This window comes from Lissotriton vulgaris, unplaced genomic scaffold, assembly GCF_964263255.1.
Source record: "Lissotriton vulgaris unplaced genomic scaffold, aLisVul1.2 SCAFFOLD_3282, whole genome shotgun sequence".
Taxonomy (NCBI): Eukaryota; Metazoa; Chordata; class Amphibia; order Caudata; family Salamandridae; genus Lissotriton; species Lissotriton vulgaris.
This window is the reverse complement of record NW_028248677.1, coordinates 22,110-49,974: the sequence shown is the minus strand read 5'-3', so window position 1 is coordinate 49,974 and position 27,865 is coordinate 22,110. Positions and strand designations below refer to the sequence as shown.

The window sequence follows — 27,865 nt, the reverse complement described above, 5'->3', positions numbered from 1 at the left end:
TTCTTAACATGCAGTGACTGTAGAAAGCTGATGCTGGTCACAGATCTGCAGAAAGTGTCTCTCTGGTGTTTGAGCTCAGTAAAGTGATCCTAGACTGAGAGGTGAGGCTGTATGTCGCCGAACATAAGACATTACGGCCCTCACATAAGTCCTGCTCTATCTTGCTCTTGAGGCAGTGTACGTGGCCACCCTCCCATAGTTCCAAATTAAAGTTAACATACAAAAAAGCGAAGTCGGAATTGACCCCTTTCCCACCACTCTTTAGCCAACTAGAAGGTACAAGGGATAATTTAAGTTGATCTGCCTCTAGGCGCCTGGTTCCGAGATTGATTCTCGAACTGATCCCAGGGTGTCCTGAGCTTCCTGAGACATTAGTGATATCACCTCAGATTGTAACCTTTCGGGAGGCGATGCTGCAGGTTTTGGCATACTTCGAGCTCTATCTGATGCCTCTTTGGGCCCCAAGGAACTGGAGAGACCTCTTCTTGTATTACCACTGGTTGAGCCATCTAACGGACCCCTGGGAGCCTATCCGAATCCTATGCTAACTCCTGCACAGACATCCACTCCGAAATAAAGGCCTACGCCACACTCTTTCTCATCAACACTGGCACTGATGCTACAGGCACTGGAAGAGGTTCTGATGCTGATTGTGATGTCCAATACTAAACGGAGTAAAGCTTGATCTGGACTGATGTTGCCCTACAAGAAAACGCTTGCTATACAGCCTGATTCTGAAAAAGTGCCTCTACCAGCCCAGACACCCCAGCAGAAGATCTTTTTGGATTGACTGTGAAAAAGATACACATCATGATGGTGATGATGAGGTGATGGGACAAAGTTTGCATGGACTTACAATTGGCCTTTCGGCTTCATACCTCCCCTGAAACCACGTTTGATTTGCCACTTAAACCACCAACGGAAGAGAATGCATCCTTTGAGTATGTGTCAGATGGGCAGCTTAAGTCCTGGATATGTAACAGCCTTCAGTCAAAACCCAAACTATTGTTCTTGGGGACATTTTGCAGTGTGAGCCCCTGCTCTCCTTTAGCGAGGTCCTAACTTATACCTTAATGTGCTGTTGGTCACAGCCATGTTTCTGCCCACCCGTCACCAATAGTCTGGTTGCCAGACGCACAGAGGGACTCTTAGTGATATCAATTTTCTGCAGACAGCCTTATGGTTGAGTCTTTAATAAGGAAGGTGAACTTCCCAGCTCTTTCCCCAGACTCCTCTGGATAGGGAGTCCATGGGGGTTAAGATGTTTGGCAAACATATGTACTCCTCTGCCAGCCTGGCAATATGATTGGTAAATGCTGTTGCCTTATTGTCTCTACACACATGCCATCTGAGACATGGCCATCGAGATCTTGCCGGCCGGCCCAGAAGACTTTAGAGCTTCTCTGGCTGAAACAATTTATGTTGAATAAATCCCCAAACCGTGCCTCCTCAGACAAGCATGAAGAAGAGAAGGACCAAAGAGCTGTGCTGAAAGAAGAGGAGGATGAAACCAACTGACTTGGCCCTAGCCCTACCGGCAGGTCCTGACAATGACCTGCTCCAGTGAAACCCACCCTTGTCCAGCAGCCCCCATAACCCATAGGAACTGCCCTGCCTTCCATACCAAGACTGTCTCCTGTGAGCACTGGATTTGCTCACCAACAGACTCTGGCTCCGGCCAAATCTGTGAGTCTGCGCTACTCTGCACCCAACGCTCACAGCCCGAATTCGAGTGGCCCAACACCATGAGGAGATCTCCCCAATGATCTTGACCTGCGATCTGGTGATCCTGACCTGCCACAAGCCTTTCAGTGACGCCTGCATCCCCTACCTGAGGAACTTTCCCCCAACCGTCACCAGAGCCGGTAGAAAAACCCAACGCATCAAGACACCCCTGCACCCGACGCCCCACAGCCTTGGGTGGCCCAACCAACAGTGTCCAGGCAACCTCCAGCTTCCCAACTTACCGCTCCAACATGTAGTCGCCTGCAGTAGATCTTGGTGCCCAAGCCTGCTGTATTTGTTGTTACCGGAGAATTCCCATTGAAACCAACAGGGCACCCAACGCAAATCTAGTATCCTGCAACTGGCAGCCCAAGTGCCGCTGTGGGTGCCCCTTGTGTGCTAACTCGGATCTCTCTTTGCCCAGAGCTAAACCCTTGACGCTGTGCTCCCACATCCAAGTGGCGTTCCTGTGAGCTGCAACCACCCGAAGGCCCCATTTCCCAAATTGGATGAGATTGGGCCACAGGACTCTACACCTGGCCACCCTAGAGCCACTGAGGGTGCTCTTGGAGTGCATCCTTGAGCCTTGGGGAACCCTGGTTCTAACCCCAGTAACTCAACTCCCAAGACCGATTAAGCACTTTTAAGCCGATAACCTGATTTTCTCCCATAGGCTGCATTGACTGTTTTTCGGTGGAAAAAGTTTGTAAATTGTATGAAAATCTAAGAAACTGTGGTTTGAGGCAAACTGTTTTACTAACATTTTATTCAGGAAATGGACCAGAGTGAAATTGAGGCATATCACACCAAGTAGAAATAGTAATCCAAAGTAATCCAAAAGTAATTAGAAATCTATTTGCACATTTTTACAAACCAAAAGTCATTATTTATCCAGCTTGCCTTTTAACAATCTATCTTGAAAAGTCCAATCCTATTTACCTGTACCAAGTCCAGCTTGGTTCTATAAATAAAATACGACTACGAAATATTTTTGATACAAACAATTGGTCTGAGTTCAGTCTTTGAGTGTGTGACATAATTTCTTGCCTGTGTGTGTACAATAAATGCTTAACCTTAAGCCTTACTTCTCGCACAATACCGCAAATAGAGAGTAAGTTATTATCTACTTTTACTCTGCCTACCTTTGGGGATACACTGGACTCTGTGCACACTATACCTTGCTTTGGAATAGTATACACAGAGCCGGCTTCCTACACCAACATCATAAACAGAACGCACTTCTATCTATGGGTTGCAAGAAGCAAAAATAGCAATTATATATTGCATCGTCCACATTAATAGTCACAAATATTTTGTTTCTTATGCTCCTCAGTCTTAGGGGAAAGCAACCAGAAAGGGACAGTTGTAGGATGAATTGTTAACAGTGCAACATGAATCATTGTAGGGGAGTGCTCTTTTTGACATTTGTAAGAAAGTGGTTCTGTACATACTGGGCCAAAGTAAGGTACAGTGTGTACACAGTCCCCAGAGGTTTGGCAGACGCTAAAGTTAGATATAACCTTACTCTCTAAAGTGGTAGCTTGGTAGAGCAGTAAGGCAGAATCGGAGGACAGTGTAAAGCATTTGTTGTACACCCTCAGTCAGCAAATGGTCTCAGACACTAAAGAACTGAACTCTAGGCCAACTGTTTTGTAACAAAAGATATAGTTGTTTTATTTTAGGACCAACAAGGTATCAAAATAGACTTTCTCAGAATGAGTTACTTTAGTTAAATACTTTTGAAATAGGCACTTGACTTTTGGATTACAATAGTTACAGTTGTTGCAATAGGCAACACAATTTCAACACAATGCAACATTGAGCTCAATGGGGAATTTTTAGTTAAAAGCAATTAGTTACTTTGTAGATTACTTTTCTAACCAAATGACTGGATCCTAGATTCAGTCCTGGGACATTCCCTGTAAACAGTTAGGTAAAAGCGTTTTGGTTACAGTAGTGATTTTTAAGGAATATTATTGTATTTTAAAAGTTGACACTATGAAACTTTTTCTCATAGAATCACCAATGTTATCCTATGGGACGTAATTCACTTAGCAGGTAAATAGGGTTATGATTACTTTTTCTTACTCACTGTTGGACCCTGGATCCCGCACTGGTGCATCTCCTGTAAACAGTTGAAAGAATGCGTTTAAGTCATACAGGCTATTTTTAAGGAATATTTGTAGTTTCTGAAAATCGACACTTAGAAACTTTTCTGGTGAAAATCAGACAATGGTTTCCTATGGAAAGAAATTCAAGTTACTGGTAAGTACGGTTAAGATTGCTTTTCAGGGTCAGTACTGGGCTAAAAGATGAAGCACTGGGTTCTCTCCTGATAACAGGTGAGTAAATCAGAATTAGTTGATCAGCTGATTTTAGATGAATATTTTAAAGTTTCAAAACTCCACACTTTTAGAAGAATTTCCAAGTAAAACAACACAATGTTACCCTATGGAGGAATAGTGAGTTATCGGCTTTTGGGTAAGTACTCGACTGGTAGAGTTAGTACTCGACTGGTAGAGTTAAGGTTTTGGGCATAGACTCAAGGTTCTTCCAGGGTCAGGTAGGTACAGTTGGTACACCCTCAGCAGCACAGGGGCAGCTAGGTGCAGAGGTATTTAGGACCAATGTTATCCAATGAGACACAGGGGGGCTTCGGTTGGTGGCTGCTGGCAAGCAGGCCACGCTGCTGTGGGAGCTGGGCTCCTGGTCACTTGTTCAGGGCAAATGGGGAAGTAGATTTGGATAAAGGTTGGACTTCCAGGGGCACTCGGGTGGCTGGGTGCAGGGTGCATTCAAGCAGTCGGGCGCTCAATGTTATTCAGTGGAGATCTTGGAAAGTGCACAAAGAATGCAGGCTCTGGGATGGAGATTCTTCAGGAGCGTTCAACAATTCGAGGGGTAAGTTGGTATCTTGGAGGATAGGTAGGCACCCCGGAGTTGGGTACAGGGGGCCGTGGGGTGCAGTGTAGGGGTGTCTTTTGGGAAATCTTACCCTCTGCTGCTCGCGGTTGGAGGGGTCCCTGGTTGTGAGGCTGCAGGCGTCGTGTGGGTCGTCGAGGAGGGTCCTTGGGCACTGGATTTCAGGTCACAATCGCCGGGAGGACGTCCTCGAGGTCTTTGTCCACTCGGGCACAGGCTGGGCGCAACGGTGAAGAGGGTGCTGGATTTGTGGTTCCTGGCTGGCACCAGAGGTATTGCTGTTTGAGCAGAACCACTGCACATGGGAGTCCCAGTCTCTTAAGATTTTCAAGGCGGGCAGGTCCTCCGGGGCTTTTGAGGTTGCTGTCTGCAGGAGATGCTGGGATTTAGCAGGAGCAGGTTCAAGGATCAACAGGCCTGTAGGGCTGGGGCCAAATCAGTTGGTGTCGTCCGTGTTAGCAGCTACACGGCAGGTCTTCTTCTTCTTGGTCTTCTTGTTTCGAAATCGGGATCTGAGGAAGGAAAGTTCAGGGTACCCCTAAATACTAAATTTAGGGGTGTTACAGGTAGGGTGGGGGCAGGGACCAATGGGTCCCTGCCCTGGTGTGAGTACACCCCTATCCTGCTCCTCTCCTGTGGGAGGGGGGCAGGAGCCTATCTCTGATTGGGCAGAGCTCCCCATCCTCAAGATGGCCGGAGCCGGGGGTGTACTTCACCTCGCCTCTCCCACCTGAGGGGTGGAGTTGGCACAGGCTGGCTCATCCCCTTTCCTCACTGAGAGTTTCCCGCCAAAGATAGGGTAAAAACTGGTGGGGGCCAGTTGCGGAGTACAGCAAGTGGCCTGGAGTAGCTCACAAAGGCAGCATGCCTTTGAAGCTTCCCCTGCCCATCTTGGAGTGAGCTGGACCTAGCACCTCGCCCAGGACTTGTATTGTTGCAGGCCCAGGGGAGCCGATGGCTCTCTACCCAGAGGTCCAGCAACATGTCTGCAATGTGGCAGCCTAGGCAGCCTCTCAGACAAGACGTCGATTGTAGGTTAGGTTTCAGGGGCATCTCTAAGAGGCCCTCTGTAGTGCATTTTACATTAAATCCCACACTGGCATAAGAGTTTCGGTTTAATGTGCTGAGAACTTTGATCTTAAACTTGTCTGTCTTCAATGTAGCCATTATGGTGCTGTGGAAAACCTCCCAGCACCATATACTCTTAATGGCATCACTGCACTTACAGTGCCCAGGAATGGCCCTGGGTACTGTAGGAGCACGGGGCTCATGCACCAGTGCCCACACCACAGGCATAGGGCACCCAGCTAGAGGGGTGACTGATGTATGCCAGGACAGTGGATGTATGGGCATGGCACACAGGGATGTGTTCCATGTTGTCTCTTTGTTTAGTTCTGCACTAGGACATTCAGCCTGCAAAGGCTGTGTGTGTGTGTGTGTGTGTGTGTGTGTGTGTGTGTGTGTGTGTGTGTGTGTGTGTGTGTGTGTGTGTGTCAGTGTGTGTGTGTGTCAGTGTGTGTGTGTGTCAGTGTGTGTGTGTGTGTCTGTGTGTGTGTGTGTGTGTGTCAGTGTGTGTGTGTGTGTGTCAGTGTGTGTGTGCGTGTGTGTCACTGTGTGTGTGTGTGTCACTGTGTGTGTGTGTGTCACAGTGTGTGTGTGTGTGTCACAGTGTGTGTGTGTGTGTCACAGTGTGTGTGTGTGTGTCACTGTGTGTGTGTGTGTCACAGTGTGTGTGTGTGTGTCACAGTGTGTGTGTGTGTGTCACAGTGTGTGTGTGTGTGTCACAGTGTGTGTGTGTGTCACTGTGTGTGTGTGTGTCACTGTGTGTGTGTGTCAGTGTGTGTGTGTCAGTGTGTGTGTGTCAGGGTACAGGGCCCCTAAGGGTGGTGCAATAAGTGCTGCAGCCCTTAGCGGGATTCTCTGGTCACAATGCCCTGGGTACAGTGTGTGTGTGTGTGTGTGTGTGTGTCAGTGTGTGTGTGTCAGTGTGTGTGTGTGTGTGTCACTGTGTGTGTGTGTGTCACTGTGTGTGTGTGTGTCACTGTGTGTGTGTGTGTCACTGTGTGTGTGTGTGTGTGTGTGTGTGTGTGTGTCACTGTGTGTGTGTGTGTCACAGCGTGTGTGTGTCACAGTGTGTGTGTGTCAGTGTGTGTGTGTCAGTGTGTGTGTGTCAGGGTACAGGGCCCCTAAGGGTGGTGCAATAAGTGCTGCAGCCCTTAGCGGGATTCTCTGGTCACAATGCCCTGGGTACTTAGGGTACCATTTGCCAGGGGCTGACATGTGGCCAGAGATGCCAATTGGGTTTTAGTTTAAACATAGTTTTAGGGAAGGAACACTAGCCCTGGGTAGCTGATTGGCAGGAGCCCAGGGCACATTCAGTCAAAGCACATCAGCAATTCAGCAAACAGTGGGGGGCATACCATGCAAGAAAGATGTCACTTTCTCACAACATTGACACACCCCACTTTTTGCCTGGTATTTAATGCCCTATCCACTGGAAGTGGCCTGGGTTCCTGCTCACTAGGTCACTAGTGCCAGTTCTATTTCCCTAAAATGTGCGATTGTACCCCAGTTGACAATACCTTTTAGCATCCTCTGTAAGTCCCTAGTAAATGGTGTGAGAAAGTGCTATCTTGCTTGCATTGGTATGCCCCCACTTTTTTCTGAACTGCTGATGTGCTTTGACTGAGTGTTCCCTGGGTTCCTGCCAACAAGGTACCTAGGGCCTATATTCCTTCCCTAAAACTGGGTTGAAACTAAAACCCAATTGGCATCTCTGGCCACCTGTCAGCCCTAGTAAATGGCACCCTAGGTACCCAGGGCATGGTGACCAGAGAAGACCCCTGAGGACTGTAGCACTTATTGTGGAACCCTCAGGGGCCCTGTACCCTGACACCCACACACTGCCTTTGCAAGCTGAGTGTCTAAGTACAGAACTAAACAGAGAGCCGACATGACACGCATCCCTCTGTGCCATGCCTTCAGAACCCACTGCCCTGGCATACTTCAGTCACCCCTCTAAATGGGTGCCCTATGCCAGAGGTGTCGGCACACATGCATGAGCCCTGTGCCCTTACAGTACCCAGGGCCATTCGTGAGCACTGTAAGTGCAGTGATACCATTAAGAGTATATGGTGCTGGGAGGTTGTCATTACGAACTCCACAGCACCATAATGGCTACACTGAAGGCTGACAAGTTTGGTACCAAAATTCTCAGCACATTAAACCGGCTGGCACTGATGCCAGTGTGGGATTTAATGTAAAATGCACCAGAGGGCATCTTAGAGATGCCCCCTGAAAACCTAACCTACAATCCACGTCTGGGCCGAGTGGCTGCAGAGGCTGCACACAGCAGACATGTTGCTGGAACCCTTGGTGGAGAGCCCTCCGCTCTCCTGGGCCTGCAACAATGCACATCCTGTACCCACCCCAGGTCAGTGACCTATTGGTCCCTGCCCTTGCCCTACCTGTAACACCCCTAAATTCAGTATTTAGGGGCTCCCTGAACCTTCCTCCCTCAGATCCCGATAGGAAAAGAAGGAAGAAGATCAAGAGGAAGAAGTCCCACCATGCAGCTGCTAACAGGACGACAACAACTGACTTGACCCCAGCCCTACCGGCCTGTCGATCCTGGAACCTGCTCCTGCCTAAATCCCGGCGACTCCAGCGGGCAGCAACCTTGGGACACCCAAAGGACCTGCCTGCCTTGACCCTCGTAAAGAGTGGGACTCCCATCAGCAGAGGCTCTGCTGCAACAACCCCCCTGGTGCCAACCAGGAAGCTCCGGACCTGCCCACTCTGCACCCGCCGAGCAAGGCCCGTGCCCGAGTGATCCAAGACCACGAGGACGTCCCCCCGGCGACTGCAACCCGAAGTCTAGTGCCCAAAGACCCTCCTCGACGACCCAGATGACTCCTGCAGATTCAGAACCAGGGGCCCCTCCACCCGCGACCAGCTGAGGGTAAGCTTTTCTGACACCCCTGCACCCGGCGCCCTGCTGCTCCCTGCGCCTTCCTTTGGAGTGCCTACCTGTGCTCCAAAATCCCAACTTACCTCTCGAAGTGGTGGTCGCCCCTGAAGAGTATCCGTCCCCGAGCCTTTGTTCATCTTTTACCTTTCCCTTTGAATAACATTGAGCACCCTACGGCTCAAGAGCACCCTGCACCGAGCCGCCCAAGTGCCGCTGGCAGTGCCACCTTTGTCCTATCTCACTTCCCCCTTTGCCTTGAGCAAGTGACCAGGAGCCCAGCTCCCACAGCCCGTGGCCTGCTAGCCAGCATCCACCAACCATAGACCCCCTGCCCCTCATTGGATAACATTGGGCCTAACTACCTCTGCACCCGGCCTCCCCTGTGCCGCTGAGGGTGAACCAACTGTACCTACCTGACCCTGGGTGACCCCTGAGTCTATGCCCAGAACACTAACTTCACCAGCCGAGTACTCACCTGGAAACCGGCAACACACTTACCTGCCATTGGATAACATTGACTGGTTTGACTCGGAAAATCTTCGAAGTGTCTACTTTTGAAAACTTAAAATATTCATATAAAATCAACTGATTCCTGAAATACTTACCTGTGATCAGGAGAGAAGCCAGTACTGTACCTTGTAGCCCAGTACTGAACCGCAAAAGTAATCCTTATCGGGGTTACTAGTAACTTGTATTTTCTCCATAGGAATCCATTGTCTGCTTTTCTATGAAATTTCTTCTGTCTACTTTTGAAAACTAGAAATATTGTTTAAAAATCATACAAAATACTGAAGCATAATTACTTAACTGTTTTAAGTTGAGACCCCAGTGCTGAACCCAAGAGCCCAGTACTGGATTACAAAAGTAATGAGATCGTACTTCCTGCAACCTGAATTTTCTCCCATTGGATAACATTGCCAGATTTATGTTGAAAAGTTTCAAAGTGTGTCCTTTAAAATAGCTTTATATTCCTGAAAAATAACTGCAGTAACTAAAACGTTTTTACTAAATTGTTTTCAGCTTACACCCCAGGACTGAACCTAGGATCCAGTCCTGGAATTACCAAAGTAATCCACAAAGTAATCAACTGTGTTTAGATAGAAAAAACCATAAAGCTGAATGCTAAATTTATTTATTTTATTTTATTTATTTATTGCCATTTGTAAAGCGCGACAAATACCCGCAGGCGTCTTGGCGCTAGTTAATTTGCAGATTTCAGATCGGTGGTGAAGAATTGTGTTGCCTACTGCAACCCCTGTACCTATTGTGTTTACAAAGTTTATTGCCTTTCTGCAAAGGACTCATCTGAGACCTCTCATATTGAGAACAGTAACTGTGTATACCTGTTGGTTCTAGAAAATAAAACATCTATATCTTTGATATAAAAACAATTGGCCTGGAGTTCAGTCTTTGAGTGTGTGAAACCTTTTGCTGACTGAGTGTGTACAACAAATGCTTTACAGTTTACACTGTCCTCTGGTACTGCCTTACTGCTCGACCAAGCTACCACTTCAGAGAGTAAGGTCACACCTGGCTTTAACCTCGGTTATACCTCTGGGGTTTATGGACTATATACACACTGTACCTTATTCTGGTCCAGTATATATAGAGCCACTTTCTCACAAATTGTACCCCTGGCATCTAGGGCCTGAGTTGTACTAAAGAGTTTCCTAAGGGCTGCAGCATGTATTGTGCAACCCTAGAGGACGCTTCACCACACATGAAGACTGCCATTGCAGGCTGCATGTCTTGGTACAGACAAAAGTAACATCCCTGTGTGTGGTGCCTGCAGACAGTGCAAATATCGAATAGGTAAGTCACCCCTGCAGCAGGCATTACAGCCCTAAGGCCGGGTGAACTATACTGCATGTGTGGGCATAACTGTCTGACTATATGCCCCTGTGTTAACCTGTTCCACTGGTGCCAGTACAAATGACCAGGGAAACCATTATAAAAACGTGCTGGACACTGGTAAAAACAATTCCCCAGCTACACTGTGTTGTATTGTAATTGCATTTGTATAGCGCTTACTACCCCTGACGAGGCGTCAAATCACTTTTTTTCAGCAAGTAGCACGCTACTCCGGGGCCCATAGAGGATTATAGTTGAATTAGTATAGTGAAACATGCATGTAAATTTTATGTGGTGGATAGGTTTGTCAGTTATTTGGATTCAGAAGGATAGAAGAGGAAAAAAGGTTTGTATTTATATAGCTTTTATTACTCCTGATGGGGTGTTGAAACACGCTATTCCAGAAGCCCATAAAGGATTAGTGAAGAATTAGTATGGTGAAATATAAAAGTAATTTGAGTGGTGGATATTAGTTATTTGGAGTGAGAAGTATAGCGTAGAGATAGAAGGAGAAGAAAGGTTTGCATTCATGTAGCACCTGTTACCCCTGATGTGTGGTGAAGCGCTTTTCTGGCAAGTAGCATGCTACTCCGGAACCCATAGAGAATTAGTGTTGAAAATTAGTATAGTGAAATATGATGTAATTTGAGTGGTGTATATGTTATTCAGTTATTTGACTCCAAAAATGGCAGGTGGCTGGATAGAAGAGGGAAATAGGTATGTATTTATATAGCTCTTGCTACCCCTGATGGGGTTTTGAAGCGCTTTTGTAGCGAGTAGCATGCTACTCTGGAACCCATTAGGATGAGTGTTGAATTAGTATGTTGAAACGTGAAATTAATTTGAGTGGTGGATATGTTAGTCAGTTGTTTGGATTGAGAAGGGTTGGTGAGGGGTAGAGAAGGGAAAAAAGTTTTGCATTTATATAGCACTTGTAACCCTGATGGGGGTTGAACGCTTTATTGGTGAGTAGCACGCTACTCTGGAATCCATAAAGGATTAATGGTGAGTTAGTATAATGGAATTTGAGAACTGAGCATGTTAATCTGTTATTTTGATTGAAAAGGATATTGGAGGGATAGAAGAGTGAAGGACTGTTTTTTGTCTTTTTTTTTTTAGGTCACAGCAGTAGGAGGAGGCTTTTTGATGAGTAAGAAGGTTTTTTTTGGAGGATAAGAGTCAGAGGGAAGAGTTTAGAGAGGTTTGTTTTTGGAGGATCAGTATATTAAGAGATGTCAGATTATTCAAGGAGGGGTCGAGTAGGAGAGAGTCTAGAAAGGGTTATTTTGGGGATCATAGTAGTGGTATTGTGTTTGGAATAAATGACAGTGGATGTAGAGGATATATTGATAGATGTATAGGGTGAGAGATAGGGTAATGCGTTGGAAAGAGTAGTAGAAAGTACTTTGAGAAGATTGAGAAAGTTGGGCTAGAAGATATATTGAGAGAAGTATAGACTGAGAAATAGTGTAGTGCATTGGAAATGCCATATTAGAAGAAAGTGATAAATATTTAGATCCATAAGTACATTGAAAGTATATAGATGCATAAAGGAGGGAAGTATATGTAGATTAAAGATATTGGTAGAGGTACAGAGGTGGAGAAGTGTGGCTCAGGGGTTAGAGGCGGCAGACGCGAAAGCTGAGATCGGCCCTGGACCAGGGTTCAATTCCCCGCCTCGGCGGGTCTTGGGCTAAAAAATTCCACGGACTCGATAATTCTCGCTCCGGTGCCTTCTCGACTCACGGGTTCACACTCTGCGACTCTGGGCAATAGCTTGCTTAATCTCCACAACGGCCCCTCGCGGCGGGATGCCTGGCTTTCACGTTGTGGCTACCCTGCCGGGGTTATCTCACAGGGGAATACCAGGACGGGTTCCCTAAGCAAGCGCTTAGATACCGACCTCGGTCAGTGATTTGCGCTAAATAAATACATGTACATGTACATTTACATTTACATTTACAGGATGAGAAATAGGGTAGTGCATTGGATATGCTTTTTCAGGAGAACAGTAACATACACAGATCCAAGTACATGGAGGTACATAGATGCACAGTATAAGCAAAGACATGTAGGCCAAAGATGATTATTTGTTTTTTAACAACATAATTCTACATTTTTATACAAAGCAATTCACAAGTTACATAAATAAATTGTGGGTGGGTATTACTGAATGGGAACATGGGCAGCATTTCCTTCTATGGTCCCGACCAGTCTCGACCAAGCTCAAACAGGCAAGTGCCCTTGTCCTCTCTGCCCTTCTCCTCTCTGCCCTCGTCCTCGACTCCTGGGCTGAGACGCCCTAACCCGGGCCTTTTATAACCCTAGCAATCAGGTGACCCCACCAGCCAATGGGAACCCTAGCCCTAACACTATCCAATCACAACAGTACCCCATAAATCTGGAACCAGTAGGAGACCAGGACCTTACAGCCAATCTTAGCCCTAGTCCAAGCAACCAATCAGTTTAAAAAACCCTGATCTCTAGTCCAATAGAGGCCCTAGCCCTACCAGTAGTCCCAACCCAATTCCAAGCAACCAGTGGCACAGGAAGCCCTAGTCCCTATTTCCAATAGAAAACCTAACCCTACTCTTAGTCCCACATCTAGTCCAGCAACCAATCACACCAGAAACTTTAATCGCTACTTCCAATTAAAGGCCTAACCATACCCTTAGTCCAAACAACCAATAACACAGGAAGACCAGTCCCTACTTTCAATAGAAATCCTAACCCTAGCCCCAACCCTAGATTGACTGAATCACAGACCCAGAAACCAAAATAACCCTCAAATACCCCAACCAAAGAGGACACTAACCCTAATCCAATAGAAACACCAGATACAACCACCAATCAGTGCACACATGTACCAAACAATAGCAGACTATATAAGGTCCCAGCTACCTCAGACAAGGTTTGCTGGCTAGGGAGTTGGAAGCTGCTGCTTTATTCAGAAATTTCCTAGGAGACACACAGGCTCAATCCACACTTTGAACTTGTACAGGTAAGGGCTAACAAACTTGCCCTTTAACAATACTGTTTGTATAAAAATTGACTCCCTCTCCTGGCCAAAAAACAAAGTGCACAGCCCCTATTAAATACAGTTTAAACAGCACACATCAGATTACTGCTGTCTCAGAGCACCCGGTGATATAGAATATCCCTGTTGCTTGGTGGGGGGAGGTGATGGGTGGTGCTCGTTTCAATGACTTGTTAACACAAAATTGTGGCTGGGGGTGCACTGCTTAACATACAGGTCTTAGCACAGAGCAAAGGAGACATTTGGAGGGAAAAACTGGTAGTCACAGGGAATAAGAGGGAAAAACTAAGCTTGCACTGTAAATCTCACAATTCAACAGGTTAAATCGAAGCAGTCGCGGGCAGGAAAAGCCACAAGTTTAAACACAAAACTGGTGATAAATTATGCAATCGCAGGTAAAAACTACAATTTTAAACTAGCAACCACAGGCAAAGACAGTTAAAGAACTTTAAAAAAAGAAAAGATGATGCAATCACAGGTAGGGAAAATCGTTTTTAGGGAAGAGACGGCACTAGTCTGCCTCCTTACCACTTCCTGGACTCTCCTCCCTGCAGTCTGGAGCACATTTAGGCTGCAGCTCAACATATTGAGGAGAATGATTTTGGGTGCACCCCGCAATGCCTTAAGGGGCCCGGGCAGGTGGTAGAGGAGAGCTCAGATTTGCTTGGAGCTGCCAAAACCAATCAGCAGTCCTAGGTCTGCTGGCCTGGGGGTGGTGCTGGGGCTGGGACTGGGGAGCTGCTCTATTCAGAAATCTCCTAGGAGACAGACAGGCTCAATCCACACTTTTGATTTCTGCGGGGTAACGGCCTAACAAACTTGTCCTTTAACAATACTGTTTGAATAAAACTTTACTCCCTCTCTTGGCCAAAAAACGAAGTGCACAGTCCCTATTAAACCCCCATTTAAACCGCACACCGCTTCACTGAAACTGAAGGTGTTTGGTATCAAACATCTTGTATTAACAAACTCACACGGATCCCAGTCATGGATTTATTAATAGATGCACTCACAGGGCACCCAACCTACTCACCTTTCGCAAACACCTAAAAACCTTGTTTTTGCTTTTGTCTGCAGCGCTAGGACAGCTACCGCGCTATACAAAAAACATTGACATTCATTTATTTTATTTCACCTTGGAGGTGTCTCCTGAAAACCTACCGACAACTAATGTGCTGACTGACTGGTTCTAGCTAACCTGTAACCACAGATGAGTTTCTGACATCCAGGGTTGAGGACCTTTGCTCTCAGGAGGTCAGGAACAAAGCCTGCGCAAGTCGAGGGTGTTTACAGCCACTCCCACAGAATGACCTGCTGTGAAAGTGCCCTCTTTCTTACATGGTATGCCCCCACTTTTTGCTAAATTGCTGATGGTCTTTGACTGAGTGTTCCCTGGGCTCCTGCTAATCAGGTACCCAGGGCCTTTGGTCCTTCCCTAAAACAGCATTGAGGCCTAAACCCAATTGGCATCTCTGGTCACATGTCAGCCCCTGGTAAATGGTACCCTAGGAACTCAGGGCACTGTGACCAGAGAAGGCCTCTTAGGGCTGCAGCACTTACTGTGCCACCCTTACAGGCCCTGCACCGTGACACTCACACACTGCCTTTGCAGGCTTCGTGTCTTGGTGCAGAACAAAGTGAAGAGTCGACATGGCACATGGTTTGGTATCAAACTTCTCAGCACATTAAACCCAAACCCAAGCATTAATGTAAAATGCACCACAGAGGGCATCTTAGAGATACCCCATGAAACACAACCAACTCCTAGTGACCTGACTGAGTGGCTGCTTAGGCTGCCACCACTAGACATGTTTCTGGACCCCTGGGTTGAGAGCTTGCTGCTCTCGGGGCCTAAAACAATGCACATCCTGGGACGAGGTGCCAAGCCTCCTCCCCCAGGATGGGCAAGGTTGACGAAGGAGAAGCTTCAAAGGCATGCCCCCTTTGTGAGCCTCTCCAGACCATTTGCTGCTTTCAGCAACTGGTCCCCACTGGTTCTGCCCACCACTTTGGGTGGGAGAACCGGCGGGAAAAAAAAGTGAGCTGTGCCCACCTCTGCCAACCCCACCCCTAAGGCGGGGGAGGCGAGGTGAAGCACAACCTCGAGTCACCACCATCTTGAGGACTGGTGGACCCAGCCCACCAGGGACAGGATCCTGCCCCCCTCCACACTGGAGAGTGGCAGAATAGGGGGTGTACCCACCCCAGGGAAGGGACCCATTGGCCTGCCCTTTACCTACATGTAACACCCCTAATTTTAGTATTTAGGGGCAACCTGAACCTTCCTTAATCAGATCCAGCAACAACGAGAAAAGAAGATGAGGAGAAGGAAAAGCCGTGCAGAGCCAACAAGAGGACGACGCCCACTGACTTGGCCCCAGCCCTACAGGCCTGTCTCCCCTAGAACCTGCTCTTGCGAAAACCCCGGTGTGTCCTGCAGCCAGCAACCTCAAAAACCCTGGAGGACCTGCCTTCACTTCAAAGACCGAAATCTCCTGTGAACACCTGACTTATTCAAACTGCAGCCACAGACCACAGCAGCAACAACCCCAGCGTGGTCGCGGACATGGCAACCGTTGAGGCAGTTCAAGGGCCAGCGGGAGGGTCAGTCCACTTCCATCCCCGCAGCATACACTTCAAAGCCTTCCTAGTCTGACCTTTCAGGCCCAACAGACGCCAGTGGGTGGACGAATAGGCCATCATCTCCACCACTGGTGGAACATCACTTCCGACAAGTAGGTGCTGCAAATTTTCCGAAGGGGCTACTCCCTCCCCTTCGAGACAACCCCTCCAGCCATGCCACCTCAGTACCACTGCATGTCTGGGGATCACTTGGCACTTCTCCAGCAGGAAGTTGCGGCCCTCTTGGCCAAGGGGGCCATCGAGTGCGTTCCAACGCCAGAAGTAGGTTGTGGTTGTTATTCCCACTACTTTCTGAGTCCAAAGAAGGACAAGGCCCTACGTCCTATCTTAGACCTTCGGAACGTCAGTCGCTTACTCCCAAAGAAGAAGTTCAAGATGCTCACACTTGCTCAGGTCTTGTCTGCTCTGGACCTGCAAGACTTGATGGTGGCCATGGACTTGCATATTTTCATATTCCCGTCCTGCCTGTCCACAGACACTACCTGCGATTCACAGTAGGCCATGAGCACTTTCAGTTCACTGTGTTCCCATTTGGCCGTACCAGTGCCCCTCGGGTGTTCACGAAAGTGATGGTGGTGGTCGCAGCTCATATGCGCAGATCAGTGGTTTCACTCTTCCCCTATCTCCCCTATCTCGATGACTGGCTGTTGAAGTTGGGCTCGCCACAGGCAGTTTTCTCCCACCTCCAGACTACAGCCGACCTCCTGCATTTGCTGGGGTTTCCATCAACGTGCCGAAGTTGCACCCGATTCCCTTGCAGAAGCTCCTTTCCATCGGAGCGGTTCTGGACTTGGCGGAGTTACGGGTTTATCCTCCCGAGCAGCGAGTCCGGGACATTCAGGCTATGATTCCGATCTTTCAGCCTCTGTCCTGGGTTTCGGTCAGGATGAACCTTCGACTACTGGGCCTGATGGCCTCCTGCATGCTGCTGGTGGATCATGCCAGATAACATATGCGGGCTCTGCAGTGGGACCTGAAGTTCCAGTGGGCCCAGCATCAGGGCAACCTGTCTGATCACGTTCAGATCTCGGAGGGCACTGCACGGCAAATGCAGTGGTGACTCACAAATAGCAATGGGGTCAATGGCAGATCCCTCTCCCTTCCTCAACCGGAGCATACAGTTGTGATGGACGCGTCCCTTCTGGGATGGGGCGGCCACATGGGGTAGGCGGAGATCAGAGGCCTTTGGTCTCTGGCGGAGTCCAAGCTCCACATTAACCTTCTGGAGCTTCGGGCGATCCGACTTGCACTGAAGGCATTCCTTCCTTCTGTCATGGGGAGAGTACTGCAGGTATGCAACATGGATTCCGGGCTGGACACAGCACCGAGACAGCCCTACTAAGTGTGACAGAACACCTCCGTACCATTCTAGACTCTGGCGGAACGGCAGCACTGATTTTACTTGATCTCGGTGCTGCCTTCGATACGGTGTCACACGAGGTTCTGCTGTTCAGGCTAAAGGAGGTCGGGATATCAGGAAACGCCCTTGGCTGGTTCAGAGACTTTCTATCAGGCAGATCATTCCGAGTCTCCACCACCCCCTTATCTCTCCAAAGAATACCCCATTGAGCAGGGCGTGCCCCAGGGGTCAGCTCTTAGCCCCACCCTGTTCAATGTGTACGTCCAACCCCTGGCAGAGGTAGCCAGGAGGTACGGAATGTCTCTCGTGTCCTACGCGGACGACACACAGCTAGTGGTGGCATTAAATGACGGGAGTGGCCACGGCGCCCAAAAATTCCAACAACCGCTCGTCGATATCACAGATTGGATGACGGCGAACTACCTCCAGCTCAACGCCGGAAAAACGGAAGTTCTGCTGGTGGGAAAAAAGACAGACACTTGGGGTAACAACTGTTGGCCAGACACCCTCGGCCAACCCCCTAAACCAAGGGACTGTGTCAAAAACCTAGGAGTCTGGGTAGACTCTGCCCTAAGCTATACCCACCATACCAAAAAAGTGGCGCCCACCTGCTTCGGCATTCTACGGCATCTTAGGCCTATCCCAGGATTTTTCGACCATCAAACCCGTCAGATGATAGTCCAGGCAGCCATTCTCTCAAGGCTGGACTACGCCAGCTCCCTCCTGCTAGGAGCTAACGTGGCAGAAAAAAACCAGACTCCAGCGAGTCCAGAATGCCGCCGCCAGGGCTCTGGTAGGACTCTCCCGCCATACGTCTGTGTCTAGCGTCCTTACAAAACTCCACTGGCTTCCAATGTAGAAAAGGATTCACTTTAAAACGCTATGCCTAGCATTTAAAATCCTAAAAACGGCATCTCCCCATGCTCTGCCCACTCCTGTCAGCCTACGTCCCCCGGCGTACTCTACGATCAGAGGGGCAGAGTCTAGCAGCCGTACCTCGCATCAAACTAGCCAGGATGGGTGGCCGTTCATTCAGATATCTGGCCGCCAAACTCTGGAATGGCCTCCCAGACCAGATTCGAAAGATGCTGGATCTGCTATCTTTTAGAAAAGCAATCAAAACACACCTCTTCTGTTAAACAGTATCCTCCCTTCTTCTCTCCCTCTGACCCCATCCCCCGTCCAATGTCTCATACAGAAAGTGCCGGGACGCCCCTTCGCTGGGGCAGCCGAGCGCTATACAAACACATATAACATAACATAACATTCACCGACAATACCACAGGCATGTGGTACTGCAACGAACAGGGTGGGGTCGTAGACACTATGCCAAGAGGCTCTGCGCCTCTGGGCTTGGCTGGAACATCAGGACATGTCCCAGGTGGTTCAACACCTGGCAGGTTCTTCGAACACCAGGGCGGACAAACTCAGACAAACTCAGCCATGGTGCATGATGGATCGCGAGTGGCGTCTGAACTCTGACGAGGCAAAAGGTCTCTTTCAGCAATGGGGAAAGCCTTGGTTAGATCTATTCGCCACCAAAGAGAACGTGCAATGTCATCAGTTCTGCGAGTTGGAATTTTCATGGTGGCACTCGCTCGGCGACGCTTTTCGTCGTGAGTGGAGTTGCGGTCTGTTGTATGCCTTTCCGCCTATACCACATCTGCGCAGAGTGCTGAAGATCAGGTGCAACCATGCCCAAGCCATCCTTGTGGCTCCGTACTTGGCTCGAAGAGAATGGTATCCCGAACTTCTCAGTATAAGCATCGATACCCTGATCTGTCTGCCTCTTCAGCAGGATCTTCTGTCACAGCAGCAGGGGACGGACTTCCACCCGAACCTGTCCAGTCTCCACCTCCTAGCGTGGAGATTGAGCTGCTGCAGTTGACGTCTTTCGACCTGCCACCCGAAGTCTGTAATGTTAACTTGGCAGCCAGGCGTCCCTCCACTAAGACGGTATACGCTTTCAGGTGGAATACGTTTGTGGTATGGTGCACAGCAAAGACTGTAGATCCCCTTTCTGCCCCTCTTTCAGAGGTCCTTCTTTTTCTTCTCTCTTTGGCCCAGCAGGGCTCTGCTCTGGACACTATCAAGGGCTATCTCTTGGCCATTTCCGCCAGACTTCCAGATCATCCGGACAAAGTTGTTCTAAGGACTCGTCCTTCTTTTCTGCCAAAGGTTGTCACTGCCTTTCACATCGGGCAGACCATCGCTTTGCCCACCTTCTTTCCGCATCTGCATTCCTCAAAAGAGAGACTCCACCGTCTGGACCCAAAATGTGCGCTCTCTTTCTGTCTGGACCGCACGCAACAGTTCCGGGTGGATGACCAGCTCTTTGTTGGCTACGTGGGCGCCAAGAAAGGTCGGGCTGTGCACAAGCGGACCATCTGTCGGTGGGTCGTTCTGTGCATAAAGGCTTGTTACTCTTTGGCTAAAAAGGAGCCTCCGGTGGGGTTGCGCCCCCACTCTACCAGAGCGACGGCAGCCACTACTGCTCTGGGACGGGGAGTTCCCTTACATGACATCTGTCTGGCAGCTACGTGGGCCCCACTGCACACGTTTACCAAGCACTACTGCCTTGACAGCCAAGTCCGGAGAGACGGCTTCTTTTGTATTTCTATTCTCCAGGACTTTCTGGTGTGATCTTGGTTCACAGATCCACCCCCGGCGTTGGTATTGCTGCGGTATCTATTCTAAGGTAAGGAATCTATCTCTACGTGTTTCTTTCAGATGCACAAGTTACCTACCTTTGGTAACGATATGTAAGAAACATTAGTAGTGATAGATTCCTTACTGCCCCACCCATCCTCCCCGTTCTGCGAACTGATTTCTACGGTTAAGGTCATCCCTTTCAGGGTCCTAGTTTCATGGCACCAGTGGTCGATTTCTTGCATGGCTCTGCGTTCCTGTCGTGGGAAGTTGTATACAGAACTGACGTCGGCGCGCGTGGGCATATCTTAGTAGCTCCAGCGACGTCATCTCGGCGCCAACTACACACGCGGAGCCGCACGACGACGCCTACCGACGCGCAGGGGTACTGCTGATGAAAAACGTTCCAGATCCAGTCTGACTCCTGGGGGTAATTCTAAGGTAAGGAATCTATCACTTTTAATGTTTTTCACAGATGTATATAGCTACCGAAGGTAAGTAACTTGTGCTTTACCTCCATAGGATAACATTGACAATTTTCGATCCAAAAAACGACTGAGTGTGGAGTTTTGAAAACTAAAGATATTCTTTAAAAATCGTACAAATAACCAAAACGTGTTTTCTCACCTTTTTGCAGGACATATCCCAGTGCTGAGTCTAGGCATCCAGCACTGAGTTAGAAAAAGTAATGTAAAAGTAACTCACCTGCAATTTGTTGACAAAGCCTATTCATTTCAATGTACAGCTCCAAAAAGTTTCAAAAAAGTGTGGAGTTTTGAAATCTGAAAATATTCTTTAAAAATGGCATGAATAACAAAAATGCATTTACTCGCCTCTTTACAAGAAGTGTCCCAGTGCTGAATCTAGGCTTCCAGCACTGAGTTAGAAAAAGTAATGTAAAAGTAACTTACCTGCAATTTACTGAAAAAGTTTATTCAATCCAATGTACTGTATTTGCTAAGTGTTGCATACTACGGCTCCCCTGTAAATCAAAGTACAATTCCTATTGCATTTTTAAACTGTTCTATGTCCAGTAATTTAGTACTGAAAAGTATTTAATGCTTACCTGTACCAGGCTGGCTTTGTTCTAGAAATAAACAACTGTATATTTTTTTATACAAAAACAATTGGCCCAGAGTTCAGTTCTTGAGTGTGTGAATTAATTTGCTGACTGAGTGTGCACATCAAATGCTTAACACTGTCCTCTAATACTGCCTTACTGCTTGCCCAAGCTACCATTTTGGAGAGTAGGTTCTATCTAACTTTAACCTCTGCCTACCTCTGGGGACTCTTAGACAACATACACACTGTACCTCACTTTTGTGCAGTATATATAGAGCCAGTTTCTTACACCTGCACATTAGCATCCCAGAGCAGGGAGCGTCAAAGAGCCCACCGCCTTTGGTATGCAAATCCCTCACAGAAGAGGGTGCTGAGGCGTGGTCACTCTCAGGCTAGTTCCACCCCTAGGTTGGGCTGCTTGAAGCGAGTATGAAAAAAAGAAGTCTGCCATCTTTGTGATGACAAGTAAAAAACTCTGGAACAGAGTTATGCCCACTTCCCACAGGAAGTGGTCTTATTGGAGGCGTAGTTACCCCAGGGGTAAGTAGCCCATTGGCTACTACCTTACACTGCCTTATGCCCCTAAATCTAGTATTATGGGGAGGCCCTGGCGCCAGAAAATCAGATCCTGCCAATCCAAAAGACAAAGGACTGAAAAGCTGAAAAAAACAAGAACTGTGGATGGAGCAACCCAGCTGGCCTATTCGCTGTTCCCAGACGATTGTGCCAAAGTCAACTACTGTGCCTCCAAAAGCCTGGGAGGGCGACCTGGTCTTCTGCCAAGTCTTAGGATATTTCGTGGAGCAGCTCCCCAGTACCCTGCAGGTACCACAGATTGAACTTTGAGCACTCCACACTGTGTAAACCCCACAATGGCCAGCACTGAGTTAGAAAAACTCCAAGCCCGAGTTGAAGTGGGCTAACCGTACCAGAGTGGTTCTGCAGAGAAGAAGCACTCCTTGACGCTGCCTGTTCTATTCTATACTGCGCTTATATATCGCATGGCTACCTTTAGGAATCCCAGCGCTGAAAGGGAGGCACAAACCGGTTTAGAAAGGGGTAGACGGGTTTGGTATGGAAGAGCCAAGTCATTGGATGTTTTCGAAAGGGAATTTCCGTTTGGCTGATCTAAGAGAAAGCAGAAGGCCATTCCATAGTTTAGCCATGTTTTAGACTGAGAGGGCACTCTCAAGAATTTGCTAATTCCGACCCCGGGAACTATCCCCAGATGGACCATGGAGGAGCTCAAAGTTCTCACCGGAAGAAAGGGGGCTACTAAAATACAGGAGATCATGGGACCTTTATCGAAGAGGGCTCTATGGGCAATACAAAGTGATTTGAACTTGGATTGATGTCTAGGTAGATTACGCAAAATCCAGGCAGCCGAGTTCTAAATCACCTGCAATTTTCTTATTGTAGTCTTTGGAGCACCCAAGTTTAAAGAATTGCCTTTGTCCAGGTGAGAAAGTATAATAGCCTGGACCACCAGCCTTTCCCAGTGGGAGAAAGGAGAGGGAGAATTTTTCGAAGCATCTTTAGTATGCCAAAACAGATGTCTCAGAGCTTTACTGTTTGGGTGTTAAAGTTCAGGGATTTGTCTAGCTACATTCCAAGGCTCTTTATAGCAGTTTTTAGGGTAGGAGGTGGGGCTAGACAACTGAGTCAGATAAGATTATATGAGGATGTCAGATTGTTGCCTACCATCATAAGCTCAGTTTTTCCTCCTTTTAATCGAAGGTGGGACCTGTTCATCCAGCCTGCAACTTTCTCTAGGCAAGTGCCTCGTGCGAAGGAGGGTGAATTCTGTGTCTGAGAGAAAAGGCCAGTTGAGTGTTGTCTGTGTAAGACACTATCAATATCCCATCGATCTCTGAAAGGGGCCTCTGTAGGAAGCTGGCTCTGTATATACTATACCAAAGTGAGGTATAGTGTGCATAGGTGTAGAGTGGAACCCCAAAAATAGACAGAGGTAAAAGTAGATAGCACCTTACTCTCCATTTGTGGTAGTGTGGTCGAGCAGTAAGGCTGTAACAGAGGGTAGTATTAAGCATTTGTTGTACACACTCAATCATCAAATGATATCCCACACTCAAAGACTGAACTTCAGACCAATTCGTTTTGTGTAAAAGTATTCTTTTATTTCCTAGAACCAAGCAAGCCTGGCACAGTTAAGTAATACTTACTTTACAGTATTGCACTTTGATGTGATTACAGTAGAGATACTACTAATGCAATGCTTTTGATATACTGTACATATACTTTGCATTGGCTTTTTAGTAGAATGTCAGGTAGATTACTTTACAGATTACTTTTCTTACACAGTGCAGTATACCTGGATACTGCACTGGGACATTTCCTGTAAACAGGTAAGTAAAAGCTTTTTTGTTTAGTTACTGTTTTATAGGGTTTCTTAGTTTTTCCAACTCCACACTTATAAACTTTTCATAGAAAAACAGTCAATGTTATCCTAGGAGGAAAATAGGGTTATCCGTTCAAAGGTAAGTATTCAGTAGTGGGAGTTGGTATCCTGAGGGTAGACTCAGGTGTCCCCCAGGGTCAAGGATGTACTCTTGTTAAACCCTCAGCGGCACTAGGGCGGCTGGGTGCAGAGTGCTGAGGCCCAATGTCATCCAAGGGATGCAGAGTGCTGTTTTGGCGTTTCAATGGGTAGTCTCCGGTTTGCAAAAACACTGCCGGCTCGGGGGAAGGTCTTCAGGGTGCTACCACCACTTGGAGAGGTAAGTTGGGATGTTGGTTAGGCAGCGTCAGTTGGGTCACCCAAGGCCGCGGGGCATCAGGAGCCAGGGGTGCCATTTATTGTCGGATCTTCTTACCTGCTCCTGGTCGCGGTCGGGTGGACCTTCCGGTTTGAGGCTGCAGGCGTCCGCTTGAGGCAGGTCAGGGGTCACCTGATCTCGGGTCAGGATCGCCGGGGAGACCATTCTTGTGCTCTTGGGCCACTCGTACTAGGGCAACTCTAACTCGGGCCGTGGGTGCGTGGTGCAGACTTGCAGACTTTGCCGGACCTGCAGGTGAACAGATCTGGTGTTCACAGGAGACAGTCTTGCCTATTGAAGGCAGGGCAGGTCCACAGGGTTCTTGAGGCTGCTGGCTGCAGGACACACCGGAGTTTCACTTCTGCAGGTTGGAGGTGGGTACAAGCTGGTAGGGCTGAGGCCAAGTCAGTGGGCGTCCTCCTCTTCTTAGCTTCGGCATGGCTGTTCAGTCCTTTTTTTTCTTTTCTTTGGGTTTGGGAGAGTGGGATTCACCTCACCGACGCCTCAAGATAACTCTGCACCTGTCCTGATTGGAAGTGGACCAAAGGTGTCCCCAAGCATCGTGACTGTCACCGAGAAATGAGTTCTGGAAAAATTAGTAATTCAGTTTTTTATAAAACACAGTATCTTTGCACAAATATATGTATTTTTGAAACAATGTTTATGGAATTGTATGTTTAAAAAACATATATAAAAACAATCACATGTATAATAACATTTTTAATATCTAAAGAATATCTGAATTAATATAATAAAATGTTCTAAAGTTTGCTGAACTGAGTTGTTGTTTTATTTGGCATGAAGGTACCTGAATTGGTTATATGGAAATTAAATTGGTCGGAATAGAGGTTTCTCAATCTTCCCAAGCATCGTGAAACCGTAGCTCTCCTGTTTGTTCAGACCGACTGGCCTCCCAGTCCAAACCTGGAGCCTCTTTTCGACGGGACCAATCTCAATTGACGGTTTTGCACCTCTGCCCCTAGCCGCCCCTGTGATGCCCAGTGTGACCTCTTGGTGCTGCCTTAGACATTGCCCTTTACTCACCGTAGGTCCTGGAGATTGGTCCCATAAGCCGCTGTATGATACCCTAGGGAGGAAAAATAAATACTTCATAAAGGTAACATTGCAGCTTCTGAAAAATTCACTGAAAAGTGTTGACTTTTTAAATGCAAAAGGTATTTCTATCTCAAAACTTACTTACCTGATCATAATGATTTTGTTGCCAAATATTATGTAAAGATACGTGGTGTTTATATAAATCAGTGTGGATTTCCTTATTGAGTCATGTGAATCATTTGACTGTGTGTGTATTGCTGATGTCTTACACTTCTGATAAGCCTAACTCTGCTCGACCACACTACCCCCTAGAAGAGCACTGTGGTTTTGCTAGAGCAAGCCCCTTTCCACTTATAAAGGAATACCTGGACTCTTTGCACAGTATGTCTCTTTTTTGGTGTGCTATATAAAGAGCCAGCTTCATACAATTATTTCAGGGAAAGATGACTTTAGAAGCAAAGAAAAACATTATTTTGCAAGAGAGTGCTTTTCTAGCATTTCTTGGGATTTTTTTGCTTGCAGATATCTGTGCAGCAGCAGCCTAGGTCATTTATACTTATACATGTAGGGGAAATAGGCCAAACAGTTTTTAAGCCTTTCATTTGGTACAGCTATCACTTTTCGCCTTTCACATTAAGTGGGTACTGTGACATGCAATCTATCCACAGCTTGTGGATCTAGAACAAATTTGCAATGAAGGAGATGCCAACAAGTTATCTGTGACAATAAGTTTGCTTCCTTAGGGTATTTTAGAGTTACATTAACATTCAGCCTTCCTGCCTCCCTAGGACAATGATATTTATAAATGGGTAACCTTGTGATCTTGCCTCATGGTACAAGGTGAAGGGCGAAATATCTATGGAACACAGTAGATTGATCATAGTTGGGAATGTCGAATTTTAGAATGCTATTTGTCTTTTTAAAAAAACAACACAATCTTTCTTTGCAAGGCAGAGTTTGTTGAATCAAGGTCTCTCTAACAGTTTTTACTGATTGGAATAAGAATTTTCTAGCTTGTTTTTTACATCTCATAAATAGAAAGTTGAGTAAATATTCAGAAATTGTGAAGAGTGGTTTAGGGCTGACTTCTTGATGATGATCCCCATATGTCACTGGGATCTATGGAATATATTCCATATTCAAGGGTCCCTGTCAAGTATGGATTTTCTTATTGCTGAATTTTGTGCTCTAAAACCTGGAACTTATTGCAATTTATGAACTACTATCCTCTCTCAAAATCATAATGGAATTCTGAAAATAGTGGCCTTGTAGTAAGAAGTTGTGGTCAATTTCATGAAGAGTAGCACATTCTCCTACTATAGCGAAGACTAAAAAACAAAAGTTTTATTATTTTATATTATAGCCACTAGTTGGTGGAAATCTTATAAATGGAGAATGGAATTTAGCTGCAAAATTATTGTTACAGCTTGGGGACTTATTATTTGTTATGCATTAAAACCCCATCTAAGGGGATGATTTATGGTCGGTCACCTTTGCTACCATGATAGACTACCTCCAGCCAAATTAAGAATTGACCGCCAGCCCAACTTCTCCATACAATGAAAGGAAACGCCTGACAGTAGCTTCCTTCAGTGGCAGACAAAAAAGGACATTATTCTCTCCACCCTTTCCTCAGAAGGCCCCTACATGCTTTTGCAGCAGAGTACTTGGTCCGTCAGACTCTAATCAGGCTGTTTGTCAGGGGCATTTCCAATAAGTTGTGCTGGACCTCCTTTCTTACAAGTAATCAACTTCTTCCATTTTACTTTTGCATTATTTTAAAAATGCCTCTTACACATGTGCCCTGATTCAAACATGCAGCCTCTGGTCACAGAATTATAAATCAGATGAGGGATGACTGGTCTTCTCTAATCACCAGTTACCTTACTAGATATTTCTTTACTGGGCAGAACATAGCTGCTTTCCAGCTTTATGCAGGAGAGTTAGATCAGTGCTCTCAATAGCGAGGAATGCTTGTTATGCTTCAGGTTAGTTAGAGAAATGGTGGTGGCTGAGCTCCCATCCAGTCTTTTGTCAGCCTTGTTGTACTTTCTTCTGTAACAGCCCAGGCACCGCTTCCAGGTCGTTTGTGCTGGCCCCCAGGCTCATCTTTGACTGCCCGCCTGCGCCGCCTCATCACAGCCTACCAACGCAGCTTTAAGAGGGAGCAAGCGAAGATGGAAGCAGCAGAAAGAGGAGACCGCCGGAAACGTCGTTGTGAAGCTGCTTTCAAGTTGAAAGAGATTGCACGACGCGAGAAACAACAGAGGTAATGCTAGATTTGAGAAGGAGCCAAAGTATAAGCAGTTTGTATAATGAAAAATCATTGATTGAAGAATGAGAGCAGAACTACTTGAAAAAAAGGACGAGTGATCAAAACCTTCTGATGTGTAAGAAGTAAGAGAAATATTGTCTTAAACCTCATTAGCACCATTTGCAGGGTCGGAATATACATTGTTATAGACCGTACCTCTGTTCTATCCTGGCATTCCTTATCGCCCTGAGAGGCAGTCCGAGGACGGTGAGGGGGACCAGCAGCCCAGCTGGAAGAGCCGGACTGGAGAGAGGAACTGGGTGAGGCCAGTGGTCTGGATACATCCCCATACCTTGGTATGCTTTCTCACCCTACCGTGGCTATGGAGGAGGGAGCCTCCCCCATAGCCACGGTAGGGTGAGAAAGCATACCAAGGGTGCTGAGGCCTTTGGCTTTGAGCTATCTATGGTTGTGGGAAACTGGATATGTATATATATATATATATATATATATATATATATATATATATATATACGAGAGATTAAGGGAAATAGGGGGT

The 27,865-nt window shown here is 47.2% G+C and overlaps 1 protein-coding gene across 1 annotated transcript in view; it reads left to right on the top strand.

The window, feature by feature from the left end:
* Window positions 1-27,325, top strand: part of LOC147663861 (ATP-dependent chromatin remodeler CHD8-like) — a gene marked incomplete at its 5' end in the record, with an annotated part of 222,725 nt that extends 195,400 nt beyond the window's left edge. Inside the window, one exon of the mRNA XM_086950144.1 lies at window positions 27,117-27,325. Coding sequence (XP_086806270.1) covers window positions 27,117-27,325 — 209 coding nt within the window. The remainder of the gene's footprint in view (window positions 1-27,116) is intronic.
* Between the last annotated feature and the right edge of the window lie 540 nt (window positions 27,326-27,865).